This window comes from Prunus avium, chromosome 6 (assembly GCF_965620075.1).
Source record: "Prunus avium chromosome 6, drPruAviu1.hap1.1, whole genome shotgun sequence".
Classification (NCBI taxonomy): Eukaryota; Viridiplantae; Streptophyta; class Magnoliopsida; order Rosales; family Rosaceae; genus Prunus; species Prunus avium.
The window spans coordinates 10399527-10417968 of NC_142289.1; the positions used below are offsets into that span (position 1 = coordinate 10399527).

The 18442-nt window shown below is 36.5% G+C and overlaps 2 protein-coding genes across 5 annotated transcripts; both read left to right on the forward strand.

Moving 5' to 3' along the window:
• The first annotated feature begins 8488 nt into the window (after window positions 1–8488).
• On the forward strand, window positions 8489–12274 carry LOC110772363 (myb family transcription factor). Of its 2 annotated transcripts, none has more exons than XM_088255467.1 (2): window positions 8489–8629; window positions 10027–12274. In XM_088255467.1, the coding sequence occupies exon 2, from the start codon at window positions 10123–10125 to the stop codon at window positions 11953–11955; it is 1833 nt and encodes a 610-aa protein (XP_088111593.1). In that variant the 5' UTR covers window positions 8489–8629; window positions 10027–10122; the 3' UTR covers window positions 11956–12274. The 2 variants fall into 2 exon arrangements, with proteins under 2 accessions (XP_088111593.1, XP_088111594.1); XM_088255468.1 differs by having other exon boundaries at window positions 8509–8629; window positions 10107–12274.
• A 1393-nt stretch (window positions 12275–13667) lies between these two features.
• On the forward strand, window positions 13668–17384 carry LOC110747445 (LisH/CRA/RING-U-box domains-containing protein). Of its 3 annotated transcripts, none has more exons than XM_088255595.1 (3): window positions 13668–14065; window positions 14479–14661; window positions 15957–17384. In XM_088255595.1, exon 3 carries the CDS (start codon window positions 16014–16016, stop codon window positions 17172–17174), a length of 1161 nt encoding a protein of 386 aa, XP_088111721.1. In that variant the 5' UTR covers window positions 13668–14065; window positions 14479–14661; window positions 15957–16013; the 3' UTR covers window positions 17175–17384. The 3 variants fall into 3 exon arrangements, with proteins under 3 accessions (XP_088111721.1, XP_088111723.1, XP_088111720.1); XM_088255597.1 differs by having other exon boundaries at window positions 14538–14661; XM_088255594.1 differs by lacking the exon at window positions 14479–14661.
• The last annotated feature ends 1058 nt before the right edge of the window (window positions 17385–18442 follow it).

Sequence of the window (18442 nt, forward strand, 5' to 3'; positions counted from 1 at the left end):
CTACAAATTGCAACCAAAAATAAATAATTTGGTTAAATATGAGACGTTGCTGTCACATCATCACGTTCCATTCCGTATAAAAGTTACATAATTTTCTGATTGAACCATATGAGCTGGATTTCTTGCACTCTGCAGCATTTTCCAAATCTAATTTTCCAACTCGGTGTCATAGATAAACAAGAACCAGAGAGAAACAGTTGATTTTGACACAACATGACAAGAATTTTTCTGGATTTCATATATCATATGATATTCCCTCTTTTTTATTGGTAAGTGTGATATATTCATATGCTAGCATTCAACTTTGTGGATTGCCACTGTCTACAAAGATGCATGTATTTTGCTTTTCTTACTAAATTATGCAATGCATTTGCCACAAAAATTATTATGGCTTAATCTAAAACTTATAGATAGATATAAAATAATGACGTGTTTACTTACCATGAATGGATGTTGAAACTATTATAATTTTTGTTTTTCATGTCTTTACCAACAAGTATTGAAAGAGTGCTGCCAAACGAACCCTAAAATTAACACCATACTATCAAAACTATTTATTAAATTACTAATTTACTCTAATATAAAATAACAAAAATATATATTAAATTGTAAAATAAATAATTAGTCGTTGGTGGTAGATAACACTCTAGCGGATGCATGATCCATGGAGTCCACTTCAACAGGTTCTTTAAGGGTTGTGAATGATTCATATGAGGAGGATAAATAAATAAATAATTTATTGGATGAAAGTTGAGTCCTTCAAAAATAGAACATTCTCTTGGTTTCTTTTTTCTCTTTTTCTATATATTTTTTGGTTCTGGAACTACAAAAAGGAAGAAGGAAGAGTAATTAAAAATAGGGACCTGCAGAAGCAGATTTAGACAACCAGTATGAGCATTGGCTGCCTATGTAGAAATTTCAAAGGGTAGTAGGTTAATTTTAAATTCATCCAATAATAACTAGAGATCGGAAAACAAATCCAGAACAACTTACAATGGCTATAATATCTTCAACAAAATCGTCTCTAGCTACGGAGGAGGCATTGGGTTTGGTGTTGTGTGATACAGTGTATAGGTGTATTTTTTGTAATTAAATAGGGTGTGCTTAGTTAATTTTATATTTTGATTTAAATATTAGGGTGTACTTAGATTATAGGGTGTATTCAGTTAATTTTATGGTTTATTTAGCAGCACTCGTATTGAAATTATCCCAATTTTTGGCTTTATATGTGTTTACTAACACATAAGCAATATGTAGTTTAAACATTAAAATCCATAATCTAATATATGAAAATTATAAATTAAATTAATTAAAGGAATAGTTGACTTCCTTCTCATTATTATTTCTTATATTTCTAACTTCCCGATTCATGACTTCTCTCTTCCTTAATAAGTAAATATGTCTTTAAGATAAAAAGGTTTTTTTTTAAAAAAAATTCAGATGTCGGGATAGGGTGGTGCTAGAGGCACCAACTTCGGGCACTAACTCTCTAATAGAGGTGGAGTCCGCCAATACAACGGGTCCCACGCTCTATTGGAGAGTTGGTGCCCAAAATTGGTACCTCTAGCATTTTCCGTCGGGATTTATATGCGAAACAACTTCTAAGAAAGGACTTTTCTTTAACATACACTATTAATTAATAGTATTATTACACATCATTACGTCCCTATCAAGTAAGGAACGTCCGTCTTTAGAAAAGAAAAACCAAGAAACGTCCTTGTCAGCAGCTTATCGTTCGATTTGTTTAAAAAGTACCCGCACCAAACGAAGCACCACATCACCTCATCATATGTTCTCTACTCAAAATTATCCGACGTTTAAACGTCCCTACAGTCCCATCCACAGTCCCATTTCCACCCACCCAAGATAGACCGACAATCCCATTTCTTTTTATTTTTTTTTTAAATTAATTTTAATTTTTATTGCTTAGTTGTGTGGTCCATGAACCACCATAATCCATGCATGCAGGCCATTTATTTATTCCACGATGACTTCACTGTGATATACCATTAAACTGTGCTACTTGTACCCGGGGGGTGCCAGTAGTAATCAAGTCCCAAGGGGCCCATTAATATTAAGGGAGGGGTTAGGATTGAGAAGAACTAGCAGAGGATCAGCATCAACCTTCTTGGACCATTGAATCAATGAATACATTGATATTCTATCATTCGGATTGAGTCCATTCCTTTTAACAATGGAAAGAAATTTGTTAAGACTTTGGGAAGCAGAAAGCAGTGGCATTGGGGGATAAATTCTTGACATGTTATTCTTCAAAAGAAATTTGTGATGATATGATGTTATAAATTGTTGACATTTAGCTATCGTGAGTCGTAATACTTCCTTAGAATCAATTGCATATAATTTTGTGTTTGTCTCTCTTATTACATGATATAATTAAGTCGCTTGATAAAAATAAAAAGTCAGTCGTGATAAAAAGATGATGCACATCGTGCGGTCAAATTTTGTTCTGTATAAATCATGTGATTAACCAATATGATCCAAAAATATAGGTACAAGATAGCTGACCTATCTCGCAAATGAATCTGATGAGACGTTTTTCTTCCCGGATACGAACGCCTAATCTAGACGAGTTCAATTCACCCAGCAAGTTTTTCTCGATACATGAATTATTGTATTAGACTGACTCAAACACGAGAAATGAACAAAACCCACCTTCCTCGTCCAGTTTACTCAAAAAAGAAAAACATGCGGAAATGGCGCCATCTCAGAATCCATTAATATATAAATGGGTTCGATGTTTATCTGGTACAAGAAAAAGTTGGTGTCCGTTTTTATTGAATTTGTAAAATTGTTATGAGCTAGCGGACACTGGTGTCGAATGTGAAGTTTTCAAACCCAAATATATAACTTAACGCCCCTTTTTTGGAGGCTAAGACTCGGTGGAGTGCTCCAAGCACAAGAGCACAAGTCCATGGTTGGTCAAGCGTAGACCCAGCGATTTCTAGATCTCTTGTCCCCCAATATCCTAAAATTAATCATACCTATAAGGAATAAAAAATTTCCGATAATTTGACAGATTTTGAGGATATATTCTTTTGGGTTCGAAATTTTGGGTGCAGTTGGGCTAAGGGTTTCTTGTAATCTAGAAGGGAGGAACTTCACATCCTTTTGTTGAAAAATGAACCTATGAACCTATGAACCAAAACATAAAGTTGATGTTCATGGTCGAATTCACATTTGAAAAAGCTTAATAGATTACAAAGGAATCTATATTGTAATATTTATAGAGAATAAAACTGAGTGTAAAGGTAAATACTTTTTACAATCAGTCGCATCTCATCCTCTAACAGAGGCAACATGAACTTTAAAAAAAATTCCGTTTTCTTAAGTTTATCTTTAGTGAGAATGGAATTTGACCTCAGTGATTTTTAATTTTTCTTCTAAGAAAAGGGATAAGGTGTTTGATGAAATATGCCTCTTAAAAGGCCGATGCATACTCATCCATATTCATTTTTATAAACTTGTTTATCCCCTATATGATAAATTTCCAACTCTGCCACTACCTACAATATTGTAGCTATAAATTACCACAATGAAAATCACACAATTTTGTATGATGTTATCTATGAACAAACGACTTTTAGGTCTCTCCTTAAAATGTTTTACGATTTATTTTTGTTTGTCCTTGCTTAAGATTCTTAATATAACGTTCACCTATAATAGATCTTAGTGTCTCCTTCTAGACTTCGAAAAATTACATATTAAACTATCCTCCACGAATGAATGAAGCTCATGTGACGAGATTTCTACGGCTCCAATTCTTTGCATTTGTGCAAGCTCGTGGAAATTCACTGTGCACAAGCTCTTGAATGAATTTTGATGGCCCAGACTTCAACTATGTTCGTGAACCCATTCACATGAAGCACCATGAAAACCCATAAACTAAACATTACGAGTGAAACTTTCCATGAACGTGTCGAGAATTCAAAAGGTTCGGTTGGTACAAGTAAATGGCTTTTGTAGGAGGAACCAGGGGAGGGACTATTCTATAATCTATATAATTGTGACAGCGCCATTTTTAATTTATAACTGTGACATTGATGGGTCAAACGAGAGGAATGGAAATATGGATGTATGAATGGCAATGGCATGGCCTGCTTTTGTCTGGTTTGGGGGGAGGTGGCTGCTATTTCTTGAAAAAGTAAATAAAACAGAAAGATTGTGGGGAAGCTCCAAGCTTGGAGGAGAATGACTCTTGTTCACTGAAATTTCTCATTCTGTGGTCCCATACTATATAATATTAATCACTTTTTTTTTCTTTTCTGGTGGGAATGGACATTTTTCGTCTTGTGTTTTGTCTACTTGTGGTTGTAACAAATTAAAGTTTTTTCGCCAACAACAACCAGTTGGTAAGGTCCTGCATTGTGTGTAGTACTATTAGTGTTTGAGTCTCGTTGCCAGCAATCCTCATTCGTGCGCAATATGTAATTTCCTTCATAAATTCATACCTGTAGCAGTTGGCAATCGGGTGCTACGCGTAAGTTCTTTCAACTAGAGGTTGTGGGTATGCCTTGATTCTAGTGGTGAAAATATCCAATCTCCTCCTAAACTTTTGCTCTTTAGAAGAAAAAAAAATTGAAGTTTTTTCTTTCCTTTCTTTTTGATTTTTGGACAATGAAAAAAAGTTCCTCCAATTATTTTCTATCAAAAATAGATTTTTTAAGTAAATTTTGAATACATGTAATCACCTGCAAATCACATGTTGTAAGTAAATTTTAATGTTAATTATTGGACTTTCTGCAATTGAATGTGATTTACACGTCTTTAAATCCCTGAGTTTGAGAAGGCATTGGAGTATGTGGTTTGTGGTTATGGTACGAAGTTTCTTGATAAGTGGACCATATTGTGTTCGTGCATTCTCAATCTCATTTTTGGGTTGTTCAAGTGTCATGGCGTGTGATGTTGCAATATGAATTATACATCTATAATTATTTGGTATCCATATCTTAAGTGTCTTTACAATTTTTATTTGTTTTGTTTTACGTCTCCAAAGTTTGAACAAGTAAATAGTTTTGCTAGGATAAATGCTAGAAGTGCGGATTAGCACTTTTGCTATAATAAAAAATGCTTGTATTAGAAGTACATAATTTTTTTGTTAAATTCAACTTTTTGAAAATGCAACATGAGGAAGCATGTTCTTTCGTCCCAAAAATAAAGGCATGTTCTTTCTCATAAAAAGTGGGTTCATAGCACAACGATAACTATTTGTGTCAAACCCTATCAAAAATAACTATGGTCGGCTAAAACCGATCTTAGCGCTTTCAAAAGCAATGAAAACACGTCCGCACACAGTAATTTGGGATTTTTTGTTTGTGTTGAAATGGAAATTTCCTTGCTTTGATTGCAAGATTGGCAGGGATGGGAGATGACCACTACCAATTTGCAAAACTCTTCTGTTGAGAAGCTATCCAATCCAATTATTGTGTAATCTCACGTCACATATGATGTGAGAGGGATCCTTAGCCCTTTTCGACATGCATTTAGCCACAAACTTCCATTTCTTTTATTGCATCTTTGATTGCTTATAACGTATAGTGACACAGACATGCAAACCACTCTCCTATAATGTGTCAAAAACTCAGGCCGGCCAAAGCCAATTTCTTTTTTCGTTGTCTAAAAAATACAAATAAAAGAAAGCAATGTCAAGAACTTGGACGTTCCTCAGGTCTTGGGCTGGTCTGATCTTTGTTGTGTTCTTTCGTGGGTTCTAGTTTAAACTTTTACATTTGGGCCTATGTTTTAATCTTCTTTTGTGACCAGGTTGTTTGGTCTAGCTTGTTTATGGACTTTCTTTGGCCTTAGTTTTTGGTTGGGCTCTAGCCCTAGTTAATTTATTTTCTCCACTTCTTTTTTTTAAACACAAAAAATACAAACAATTATCTAAACTACAAGGGGGAAGGGGAAAGGGGGTTTCGCACACACTACTAAGGTATTATGGGGATTCAAAGCTGAGACTACTAATATGCAAGTCAAGACCCTTTTTCATTGGAGCTAGACCCCGTTGGCAATTTATTTTCTCCGCTTACATAAACATAATAAGGTTATGCACATGTTGATACCACAGTGAAAAAATGGGCCATGGGTGGGATCTGTTTGGTTTGGTTTGGTGTTGAGCCAAAATTGCATGTCGAACCAAGGGCTTTGGTGGAGGGATTTTCAGAACCGATGTCGAACCACCACCCTGAATCGACGCCCTTGGTTAATCAGAATGAACGGTTTGGTGTGGTTTGGTTTTGGTTTTCACGCCGAGGTGAGATAGAGCGCGAGGCGGCGAGGCTTGGTGAAGCGAGAGACAAATGCAGCGCAAGATAAGAGAGGAAGAGAAGAAGAAGAGGGGAAGAGAAGAAAAATATAGGAGGAGAAGAAGGAGAGAGGAGGTGGAGAAGAAGAAGGAGGAGAATGAAAGGAGAGAGAGAGCAATGGAAAAAAAAAAAAAAAAAAGAGCATATGTGGCGCAAAGAGGAGATGTGTTAGGGTTTAAGCCTAACACTTTTATAATAATTTTCTTTTTTTAACAATTTAGCTGGATGGTAAGTATTAAATACATTTATTATGCATCATTAAGACAAGAAACATTGTTGTCTTGGTGGTTAGAGCGTTTCCAGCCATAGCCCCCAGACTTGGCAGGACAGGGCCCGAGTTCAGGCACCAACTTCCAGTGAGCCAAGCTTGCCTTGGCAAGCCATGGGCCCCACGAGACAGGGCCAGCCTGCAGGCTAAACCAACCTAACCTCTAGCCTGGGCCTGCTGACGTCAGCGATGACATTAGTAACCAAAAATTAAAAAAACTAAAAATTTCAGAAATTTTTTAAAATAAATACTTAGTCATATTCTTAGTGCGTGAAATCTGAAGGTGAAGGTCTTGGGTTCGACTCCCCTAGACGTGTAACCTTTTGGATTTTACACATTTTAAGAGGCTTGATTCGATTCAGTTGAACCGACCAAATTCAAAACCCCAAACCATGAACCAAATCGAATCCACCGGTTTGGAATCGAAATTAAATAAATAAATTGAAAAAAATGGAACCAAACTAATCAGGGCAGTTTTACAATGTGATTGCCCAGCCCCAGTTTTACTTGACATATTCATAACTGCATTATTATTTATATTTTTTAGGTAACTATTTGTATTTTATATTAAATAAATCAGTATTACAACTTTATTAGAACAAAAGGTTAGCTTGTCAAAGTCTAATCTAGAAAAACCAAACCAATTTGAGTGATTTTTTTTTTTTGGCGCTAAAATATATAATCTTATACCGAATAAACCAAGCTACACTCGACATTTTTTAATTAGTTATCTAACTATTATTATGTTTTATCACATACATTGATATCACCCATTAATATTAGAAATTAAAGTCCCATAACTATCTCTCTCATATGACATATGTAAGAGAATATAACATATTTGAATAAGGGTGTTGATTTTTCCATTTCTCTTTTGTCCACTTACATTCCATTTTGTTTTTGTTTTTAGTCAAAAAGCGATAACATATTTGTCTTCAGTTTTCAATCAATATTATTTTATACTTTTTTTTTTGGACGAATATATATTATTTCATACTTTAGTCTAAAGAGTTTTCTTTGAGAATTTAGCCATAGAACTCAAAATTCTTCGTTCCAACTTCAATTCTAGAGCTTTGTTTATCCTTCTATTCTTTGTACTTTGGGTTGTTTGGGTCGCTGGACAGCAACTTATAGCCGCTGCCCTGCATCAAATGATATACAAATACCCTGTAACAACCAAATACCCTATAACAACCAATTAAGAGGCTTAACTACATGTAAGGGATTAACTCTAGTCTTTTAAATGATTTAGATTTTCACCCTTTTGAGGTCTCTCATTTTTCCCTTGCTAACATCAAAGGTGATTAGTTTAGGACATTGCCTCTCTTATTATTTTTTAGACAATATGTGTCCTTTCACTTCTGCACACTGCATTTTCATTGTTTGTTGGTTGGTCACATATTTTTGACTGTGAAATGTATTTTGAGGTATCCATTTTACTTTCGTTACGCAATACTATTTTTCACACTAAGCAAGAGAGGCTACATATTTTTTGGGCAATAGAAAAATGTGGCAAGAAGTTGGAAATACATAGACAATATTCTTCTTTCGGTTTAATTATAGAGTAATGCTATTCTTATCATATTTGTTTACCACATTCCAATATCACCTTATGTGGCAGATGATGTGTACACCTCATCTGCCATATAAGGTGGTATGAGAATGTGGTAAGAGTAGCATTATTCTTAATTATACTACAAAATTTTGAAAATCTCATAAGGAAAACCGCACAATTTGCCCACCTCTAATTTCTAAAGAAACCCAACAATTTTTCCATTAAATTAAAAACCAATTGCTTTTTATTTACTTTTTCTTTTTTATTTCTAAAAGACAATATCTTCGTACCATTTTACCCTTTTCTATTCATTGGTTTTACAAAATCGACCTATAAGAAATTTTAAACTTTAACCCGACAAAACCTAAACCACAAATCCCCCATCTCTCCCGCTGATCTGCAACTCCCTTTTGCCGCTTCTCCCGTCTCTCTGGCCGATGTGCTGAAAGCCTTCGCTACACTTGGAACATCGAACCACTCAAGGTACTCTCTCTGTCTCTCTCTCTCACACGCACAGACGGGACATAAATGAAGATTCGATTGAGCGAAATTGAGAAAAAAATCATGCATTAGCTGCTGTAATTTTTCAATGGAGATTTAGTTTGCGTTGATCAAGATAATTCATCTGCATCACTTGAAAATCTCAAACAAAATAAAAAACCGGTCACTTGATATCTCAAAAAATAAAAACTTAAAATTTGTATTTGAATTCTTGTTCTAACATCGAGGGTATTGAATTACTGTAATTTACACTTTGTCTTATGCCTACCACCCTCAATATGATTGACCCAACATGGCAAATTTAGGTTATTTTATTGTTATGTGTCAAGGCTTTCCCTTGCCATGCCATATTGCTGATTTCAAAATGATTGACCCCTGAACTGTGCAGTAATTTAGAGGGAATAACATGCTCATAGAGTATTAAGAAACGGTCCCAGTTATTAGTAGCGTCATTCACTGCTTTAATTGAGTGAGGCACTTCACTACCGCATCGTGTCAGCCTATTCCCTAGCCATGAGCCTGTAAAGATTTACAAAAACCTTGTAAGAACCAGTGAAGAGGCTTAAATAAGTGTAAGGGAATTTCTCTAGTCTTTTAAATGACTTAGATTTTCACCCTTTTGAGGCTCTCATTTTTCCCTTGCTAACATCAAAGGTGATTAGTTTAGGACATTGCCTCTCTTATTATTTTTTAGACAATATGTGTCCTTTCACTTCTGCACACTGCATTTTCATTGTTTGTTGGTTGGTCACACGTTTTTCACTGTGAAATGTATTTTGAGGTATCCATTATACTTTCGTTACGCAATACTATTTTTCACACTAAGCAAGATAGGCTATATGTTTTTTGGGCAATAGAAAAATGTGGCAAGAAGTTGGTTATACATAGACAATGTTCTTCTTTATGTTTGTAGATGATTTGTGCCACAAATAACCCTGCAGCATGTGTCCAAAACCAAACTATCTGTATATATCTCATGTTGGCAGGAAACAAAGCATAGTGAGACTAAGAGCCACTTATTTGAGAAATTTGTGGCACCGGAGTGGCTGTTTTAGCTGAAGCTTTTCCATTAAGAATTTCTTGTTGAATTAAACCACTGCTTTTGAATTTTTGAGGCCTTTATCCTCCTATGCTTTTCTTTTTCTGGTAGTTCTCTATTCATGTTTTGAGAATGAATTATTTCATGTGAAGCGTAACTCTAAACTAACCTTGTTTCTGTGATCATTGTTATTTCTTAATGTCTATGTATATGAACATATTTGGCAGTTGCCAATTGGGCCTTTGGATTTTCTCATGATTACCATTTTCATAAGATACAGTTATATGCTATCTATGCTATTGCATTTTAAGCTAATTATAATTCTTTCCACTTTTTGCAGAATCTTTCCATCTTCATTTCTCATCACAAACTACTGAAGTTATTGGTCCCTGATTATATATTTATTTATTTCTCTTCAAGATCAAAAGAAAGCAACATGGGAAGGGAGAAGACAACAGATTTGGAGTTTGAAGCAAGGAAAGACAAGAAAAGGTTGAAGGAGAAAAGGAAGAAGGATGAAGCTGATACAAATTCCTCTTTGATAGAAGTCTCTAAGGACAAAATGAGCGAGTTAGTTCAGGTGCAGAAATTTGACAGGAATGGTGGAGAAGGGGTCAAAAAGAAGAAGAAAAGAAAGAGGGAAATGAAGGTGGCTGATAGTGAATTAAAGTCAAACCTGACTACTGAACAGGTGCTCATAAAAGATTGTGACAAATCCAATGGGAAAGTCATGGAAGAAGTTGACTTTGCTGATAAGGGAAAGAAGAGAAAGAAACTCATTGAGGATGACAAAATGGATGAGTCAGCTAAGAGGTTTAACTGCTCTAAAGACAGAGACGTTGCCGAATTGAACAAAGTAGAAGTGGATAAAAAGAAAAAAAAGAAGAAAGAGAGGAGAGAAAAGGTGGGTGGTCAATTGGTACAGAACATCACAACTGATGGAAAGGAGACTGAAGTAGAAAATGAGCATTCAGATGGGAAAATCATGGAGAATGGTGGAATCATGAAGCAAGATAAAAGAAAGCATACAAAGAATTCAAGAAGTGAAATGCAGGAAACTGTGGTTGAGAAACTGGGCACAGAAAGCAGTAGAGTTCAAGAAAATAGTTTCTTAGAGAATGACGGTAATGATGCAACTGGAGATGAGACAAGCAACAGAAACATAGATGATGTGAATGTTGAAGATGGTAATAAAGGGAAGAAGAGGGCCAAGTCAGAGAAACATATGAAAAAAGCTAAGTCAGATAAAGGAAGCCTAAGAACCCAAAAAAGTGTTAGGGGTCCTGATCTTTCTGAAAATTCTACACCTAAGAAAGCCACAAAAAGAGTAAGTTTTGCTGATGATGTGGAGGTCTTTTCACCATCTGATGGCCCAAAAGATGAGGAAAAGGGCTTAGTACAAGGTAAGCGGTTTTCAAAAGAAGAAGACAAGCTTGTAAAAGAGGCTGTTTTAACATACATAGAGGAACATGGCTTAGGTGAGGAAGGCATCGACAAGATACTCAATTGTGGATCCAACCCTGAAATAAGAAATTGTTGGAAGGATATTGGGGGATTCTTACCCTGGAGGCCTTATAAGAGCATATATTATCGAGCCCATATTTTATTTGAACGAGCTGAGGAACGTAATTGGACCCCCGAAGAGTATGAAATAGTAAGACGTGCCGCTATGGAAGCTAAGGCTAAAGGTGAACCCAAACCCAATTGGAGAAAGGTGGGTAATGAACTTGGCAAACACAGAATTCATGTCAAGGATGCATGGCGTAGAATAAAACTGCCAAACATGAAGAAAGGACAGTGGTCACAAGAGGAGTACCAGACTTTATTTGATTTAGTGAACAAGGATCTGCAGATGAGGGTGTTGGAAGAAAAAAAATCCAAGCATGGCATGCTGCGAGATAATATTAAGTGGGAGTCAATTAGTGAGACTTTGGGCAGCAGAACCAATCCCGTTTGCTGCCAGAAGTGGTATTACCAATTAACATCACCTTTAGTAACTGAAGGTCTGTGGTCTGATACTGATGATTATCGCCTACTTTATGCTCTCGATAGCTTGGATGCTTGTTGCATGGAAGACGTTAATTGGGATGATTTGCTTGAGCATAGGTCTGGAGATGTATGTCAAAAGCGATGGAATCAAATGGTCAAGCACATTGGTCGGAATGGGACTAAGTCCTTTGCTGAACAAGTTGAAATTTTGTCGAAGCGTTATTGTGCCGATGCACTTGAAGCAAGAGAAGTCTTTGATAGTAAGCCTGTAGTTGACTGAAATTTATTTGGTATCAAAGTGGCTGCCTTTTCTTGTTTCGTTGGTTGTGTCAAAGACGAAGTTTGTGTTGAAGAGGAGATCATTTGACATTGTCCGGTTATCAAAAATTAGTCATATGCTGATAGCCTCGAAAGGTTCCAACTGAATTTACATGTGATTGCAATATGCTTTTTCAGAGTTGCATTCAGCTCATGAAATTTGATCTATGTTTAGTTTTAGTATCCGCATTCCTCAGCAGTAATCAAAATGTTTGAATTTGCATGTTGTTGCCCTACTAGATCCATAAATTATCCGTGAGAGACTATTTTTCCGTGTTTCATTTTGATGAATGTATTCTTTGTAGATTGCTTTGCGTTTACTTCAAACTCAGTTCTTTTTACATGTTTGCAATGGAGGATTTAGACTGGACTAGCCTAGATTAGCTAAATAACTAGATGTCATGTACAATCAAAGAAGAATATGGATGTTGTCTTCTAACTTGAAGGATTAAGGGGGACTATTCATATGAGGTTGATGCCCAAAACTTATCTCCACTATTCATATGAGTTTGATGATTAAAACTTACCATAGTCCTCCTTACACCACATTTTTGCCCTTCTCTCCCTCTACATCTTCTCCTTCATCGATCGCTCCTCAACTACATCATAGGCATTGCTCATCTCTCATCTCTCTACTTGTATTAGGACTCAAATCTCATATTGAAAAAATGGCATACTTGTATTAGGACTCAAATCTCATAGTGAAAAAATGGCATATCTTAGAGTAGGCCTCGTCAATGGGCCGAGCTGGGATAGCCCGGCCCAAATTTAATGAGCTTGGGTTGAGTCGGGCTGGGTTTTAAAGAGGAGAGAGAAAATAACGAGTCGGGTTGGGTTGTGTTTTTTTTAAAAAATTCGAAGTCCAAGCCCGACCCATGGGTTAGGCTTGAAAAAGCCCATCAGGCCAGGGCGAGCCGAAATGGGCCTACTTTATTTTGTATTCTTTTTAATATTGATTTTTTTTTTGGGTCAATTCTTTATTTTTTTTTCTATGTTTGGTGTGTTTTTTAGTTCTCTATTTACATTTATCTATATGTTTATGTCTTCATTTTTTTCTTTGTTCATTTCATAAATTCACAATACATAAATTAAAATTTAGAAAACTACAACAAAAATTCATATGAACTCTTGTGACATTCTCTTCACCGTAAAGCTCTAAATAAGGACATGGAAGAAGTGCCTTCTAAATTGACATAGTTTGATGTAGCTCCAACATTATTGATATGGCTTAAATTTAGTTGTGGCAAGGTGTTTGATGAAGCATATATAAATATCAAATGGTGTAGCATATAATCATTAAGTTGTCTATGGCATGGTGATAAGTTGTTGATTGGGATGAAAGTTGTAGGAGTTCAAAACCCTTTGTGTGTGTCTCCATTTCCTTTCACTTTTAAACTAAATTTATATTTATAATTTATATAAAATATATGGGCCTGCGAGCCGGGCCTTAATGGACTTTGCGGGCCGAGCCTTCATGGGCTCAAACGGGCCGGGCTTATAGGCCGGGCTGAGCTTTAGACACCTAAGCTCAAGCCCAGCCCACTAAATATCAGGCCGGGCCGGCCCATAACCCACAACAAGCCGGCCAGATGGGGCCCCATCAGCCCACGGGCCCGTGGCCCAAATAATGACCCCTATCTTAGAGTGATTTAAGAGCTTTTGGACACTCTTCCAGTACAAAAACTCCATCATCTTCTTCTTCATCACTGCTTCTCTACCTCTCCACCTTCGATCGGTTTGACCGGTCTGGTTTAATTATACTACAAAATTTTGAAAATTTCAGAAAGAAAACCGCACAATTTGCCCATCTCTAAAGAAACCCAACAAATTTTCCATTAAATTAAAAATCAATTGCTTTTTTATTTCTAAAAGACAATATTTTCATACCATTTTACCCTTTGCTAATCATTGTTTTTACAAAATCGACCTGTAAGAAATTTTAACCGACAAAACCTAAACCACAAATCCACCTTCTCTCCCGCTGATCTGCAACTCTCTTTTGCCGCTTCTCCCGTCTCTCCGGCCGATGTGCTGAAAGCCTTCGCTACACTTGGAACATCGAACCTCTCAAGGTACTCTCTCTGTCTCTCTCTCTCTCTCTCACGCACACACACGGGACATAAATGAAGATTCAATTTAGCGAAATTGAGAAAAAATTCATGTATTAGCTGCTGTAATTTTTCAACGGAGATTTAGTTTGCGTTGATTAAGATAATTCATCTGCATCACTTGAAAATCTCAAACAAAATAAAAAACCGGTCACTTGATATCTCAAAAAAGAAAAATCTTCAAATTTGTATTTGAAGTCTTGTTCTAGCATTGAGGGTATTCAATTACTGTAATTTACACTTTGTCTTATGCCGACCACCCTCAATATGATTGACCCAACATGGCAAATTTAGGTTATTTTGTTGTTATGTGTCAAGGCTTTCCCTTGCCATGCCATATTGCTGATTTCAAAATGGTTGACCCCTGAACTGTGCAGTAATTTAGAGGGAATAACATGCTCATAGAGTATTAAGAAACGGTCCCTGTTATTTGTAGCGTCATTCACTGCTCTAATTGAGTGAGGACTTCACGACTGCATCGTGTCAACCTATTCCCTAGCCATGAGCCTGTAAAGATTTACAAAAACCTTGTAAGAACCAGTGAAGAGGCTTAAATAAGTGTAAGGGAATGTCTCTAGTCTTTTAAATGACTTCTGATTATCTGTTGGACAATATGTTTATTTCTTTCACTTTCTGATGCTGCATATCACTGTTTGGGCTCGTTTGGGAGGGATTCTAAATAGGCCAAAAAGCATTTCTATGGAGAATCACTTCTCCAAATAATCACTTTAAGTAGTTTTAAGTGATTTTATGGAGAAGCATATGGGAGGTGCTTCTGCCCATAATCACTTAAAAGTGATTATATGGAGAAGCACATGGGAGGTGGTTCTCCCCAGAATGATTCTAGCCTATCCAGAATCACTCCCAAATAAGCCCTTTGTTGGTCATACGTTTTTCATTCAGAAATGTATTTAGATGTAGTCATCTTACTTTCATTACGGTACACTATTTCTTCAATACACCAAACAAGGGTGTGTTTTTGGGCAAGAGAGACATGTGGCAAGGAGCTGGAAATACACATGCAATATTCTTTTTAGTTTTTTGGATGCCGTATGCCACATAAAACCCTTGCAGCATGGGTCAAATGACAAACTTGTTCCAGACTCAAAATTCCAATATATATCCCCCATTTGTAGTGAACAAAGCATAGAGTTCCAAAGCATGAGACTAATGAAATTTCAACATGATATTCACCAATTACATGTTTGGTTAGAAGATAAAAACAAATTATAGGTAATATCAAAATCGTCCAAGAAATTAAAGCAAGATATTTTCTCATGTAAGGACCTTATTCTTTAGGAGAGTAGGGATTGTTTGCAGATGCTATGTGGTTTAAAAGGATGTGTCAAAAATTTTCAGGCTGCACGTGTTTTTACACACGCACACACACATATGTACATGCAATGAGTTTGTTTCTCCTGCGACAACACCTAACAGCCCACAGTTATCTTCATGCAAACCTCCTTAGATGAATTAAGGGACTCTTTTACTTATTTGATAAATTTGTGGCACCTGAAGGCTGAGTGAGTTAATTGAAGCTTTTCCTTTTAAGAATTTTCCTGTTTAATTAAACCTTTGCTTATGATTTTTTGTAGTCTTTATCCTCCCATGTTTTAATTTGGAGATAAATCTCTTTTCATGTTTTGAGAATAAATTATTTCATGTGAAGCATAAATCTAAACTAACCTTGTAAACCTTGTTTCTGTGGTCTTGTTATTTTTAAATGTTTGTTTATGAGAACATACTTGACAGTTGCCAATTGGGCCTTTTGATTTTCTGATGATTAGGTTTTCTTAAGATACAGATGTATGCTATAACATTTTTATGCTTATTAGAATTGTTTCACTTTTTGCAGATCTCTATCATCTTCATTTCTCATCACAAGCTACTGATACACTTTAGTGAAATATAAATGGAGCTGACCACCATTAAAGATGCATTTGATCGTGTTACAAAGAAACAAAAACTGTCAAGCTCTAAAGCTCAAGAAGTGATCGATCAGATTGACCAAGAAATCCAGAAGACATTACAAAAGATCCAATCATCTAATGATTGTGAGTCTCAGGTTGATTATAAGTCTGCCCTTGCCGAACTTAAAGTGAAGCTAAAAGATATTGCTCCACTCAGTCAGTTGGAAAGCACGCAGAAGGAACTGAACGGAGCACTTAGCAAGTATCCGAAGCATCTTGAGAAATTCTTCAATCCTGATATATCCAAGGCTTATAGAAACATTGACTTTGATACACACACAGTTAACGAGATAATTGGCAGCCATTTCTATCGACAAGGCCTATTCGAAATTGGCGACTGTTTTAGAACTGAGGCTAAGGAACCAGAATCTGAAGCTGCTGTGAAATCTCAGTTTCAGGAAATGTTTCAGATAGTTGAAGCAATGAAACATCGGAACCTAGAGCCAGCACTGAACTGGGCCATGACTAACTCTGATAAACTCAAACCAAATGGATCGGACCTATTACTGAAACTTCACAGTCTGCAATTTGTGGAAATACTGCAAAAGGGAAACAGAGATGGAGCTCTCCAGTATGCCAGAACTTATCTTGCTCCTTTTGCTTCTGACCATATGGCTGAAATTCAAAAGCTGATGGTGTGTCTTCTGTGGACCGGAAGGCTTCATCGCTCCCCATACTCTCACTTATTATCTCCAGCCAATTGGGACAAAGTGACTGGGGAGTTAACCAGGCAGTTCTGCAATCTTCTGGGGCAGTCTTATGAGAGCCCATTGAGTGTAACTATAGCGGCAGGGATTCAGGGGTTGCCACCTCTTCTCAAATTTATGAACGTAATGGCAGGAAAGAGACAGGAATGGCAGTCTATGAAGCAGTTACCTGTACCAGTGGAGTTAGACCGTGAGTTTCAATTCCATTCTATATTTGTGTGTCCAGTGTCTAAGGAACAATCCACTGAAGAAAATCCGCCTATGTTGATGTCATGTGGACATGTGCTTTGCAAGCAGTCTATTACGAAGATGTCAAAGAACGGCACAAAATCCTTCAAGTGTCCATATTGTCCTTCTGATGTCGATTCAGCACAGTGTAGGCCGCTTGTTTTCTGATGAATCTGCAAATGAACTAGTTGCAACGCACTTTCTCCCAAACTGGATTAAGCTTGTAGAAATTAGTCATGTTGTGTTATGTAGTTATAGCATGTGTGGTTATGGTGGCAAAGCCAGTTTGTCTGGTGTGTCGCGTTTGTTGTAAATAGATATTCTTTTTACTGGCTGGCAGTACAAGCAGTCCACTTCCCCGAGAATAATTTGAATGCATGATCTGGGCAAACAAGGACATACTGGCGCATCCTCCTGATAAGTTTCTACTTCTCCTGCTGGGTCATGTAAATTGTAATGGGCTCCTCAGGCTTTGGGCTTAATTGTTGAGCTGGATCTATTCTGATTTTCAGGATCTCAAATCCAGGTCAGTCTACAAAGCCATGTTTGAGGCAGTGGTAAGAGTCTTTTTCATCTGACCCTAATGACCTGCCTTTAGAAGAATGAGGAACCTCCTCGGATAAGTTCTCACTTTTTAGTATCTGTATCTTTCTCACCAACACAATAGACATTATAATATTTGTACTTTTAGTAATTTAATTAAGTTATTTCCTTAATTTCTTGGCCTAGCAAACAAATTTTGGATGACCATTGGATTCTTATCTCGTTTGTTATTCAGGGTAGTTAGTGAAACAACACTCTCTCTGTCCTCTTTTTATATTTCCTCCTTGATTTAAGAAAAGTGTTAATCATCTTGAATTTCTCCCATCTTTTTTTATCTCTTCAATTGGGTAACTCCTGATATTTGCACTGGTGAGAGAAACATATTATCTCGTTAGTTGCTAAAAATTGAAAAATTGGATTTATGTCCAATGGATCACACCCACCAAGAAAAAGTAGTTTGTTTTTTTCGACTCGTAATCATATATGAAATAATGGACGGTATAAATTTAGCAAGCACTATTAGTGACTGACTTTAGAATCCTTGATTTTGTCACACATTATGGGAACTAGGCTACCCCAACACACATGTAATCATATCTTGGTGGTGAAATATTAATGCAGAGGTATAGAAAAGTGTTGTGGATGATGTGCCTTTTGGGATGTAAATTATATACAAGTTGGTGCTGCTTTGAGGTGCACATTTGAGAAAAGAGAAGTGCAGTAATAAAAAAGGTAGGCACTCATGAAAACCCACTAAAAAGGCTTCAAAAGTGTGCGCAATTTAAGGAAATCATCAGTACCCCCAAAAGTGCAATAAAGAGCTCCTGGCCAGAACAATAGAAGAAGTGTCTCAGAGAAAACGAAAACCTTTTTCAAGCTTAAGTTACTGTCAC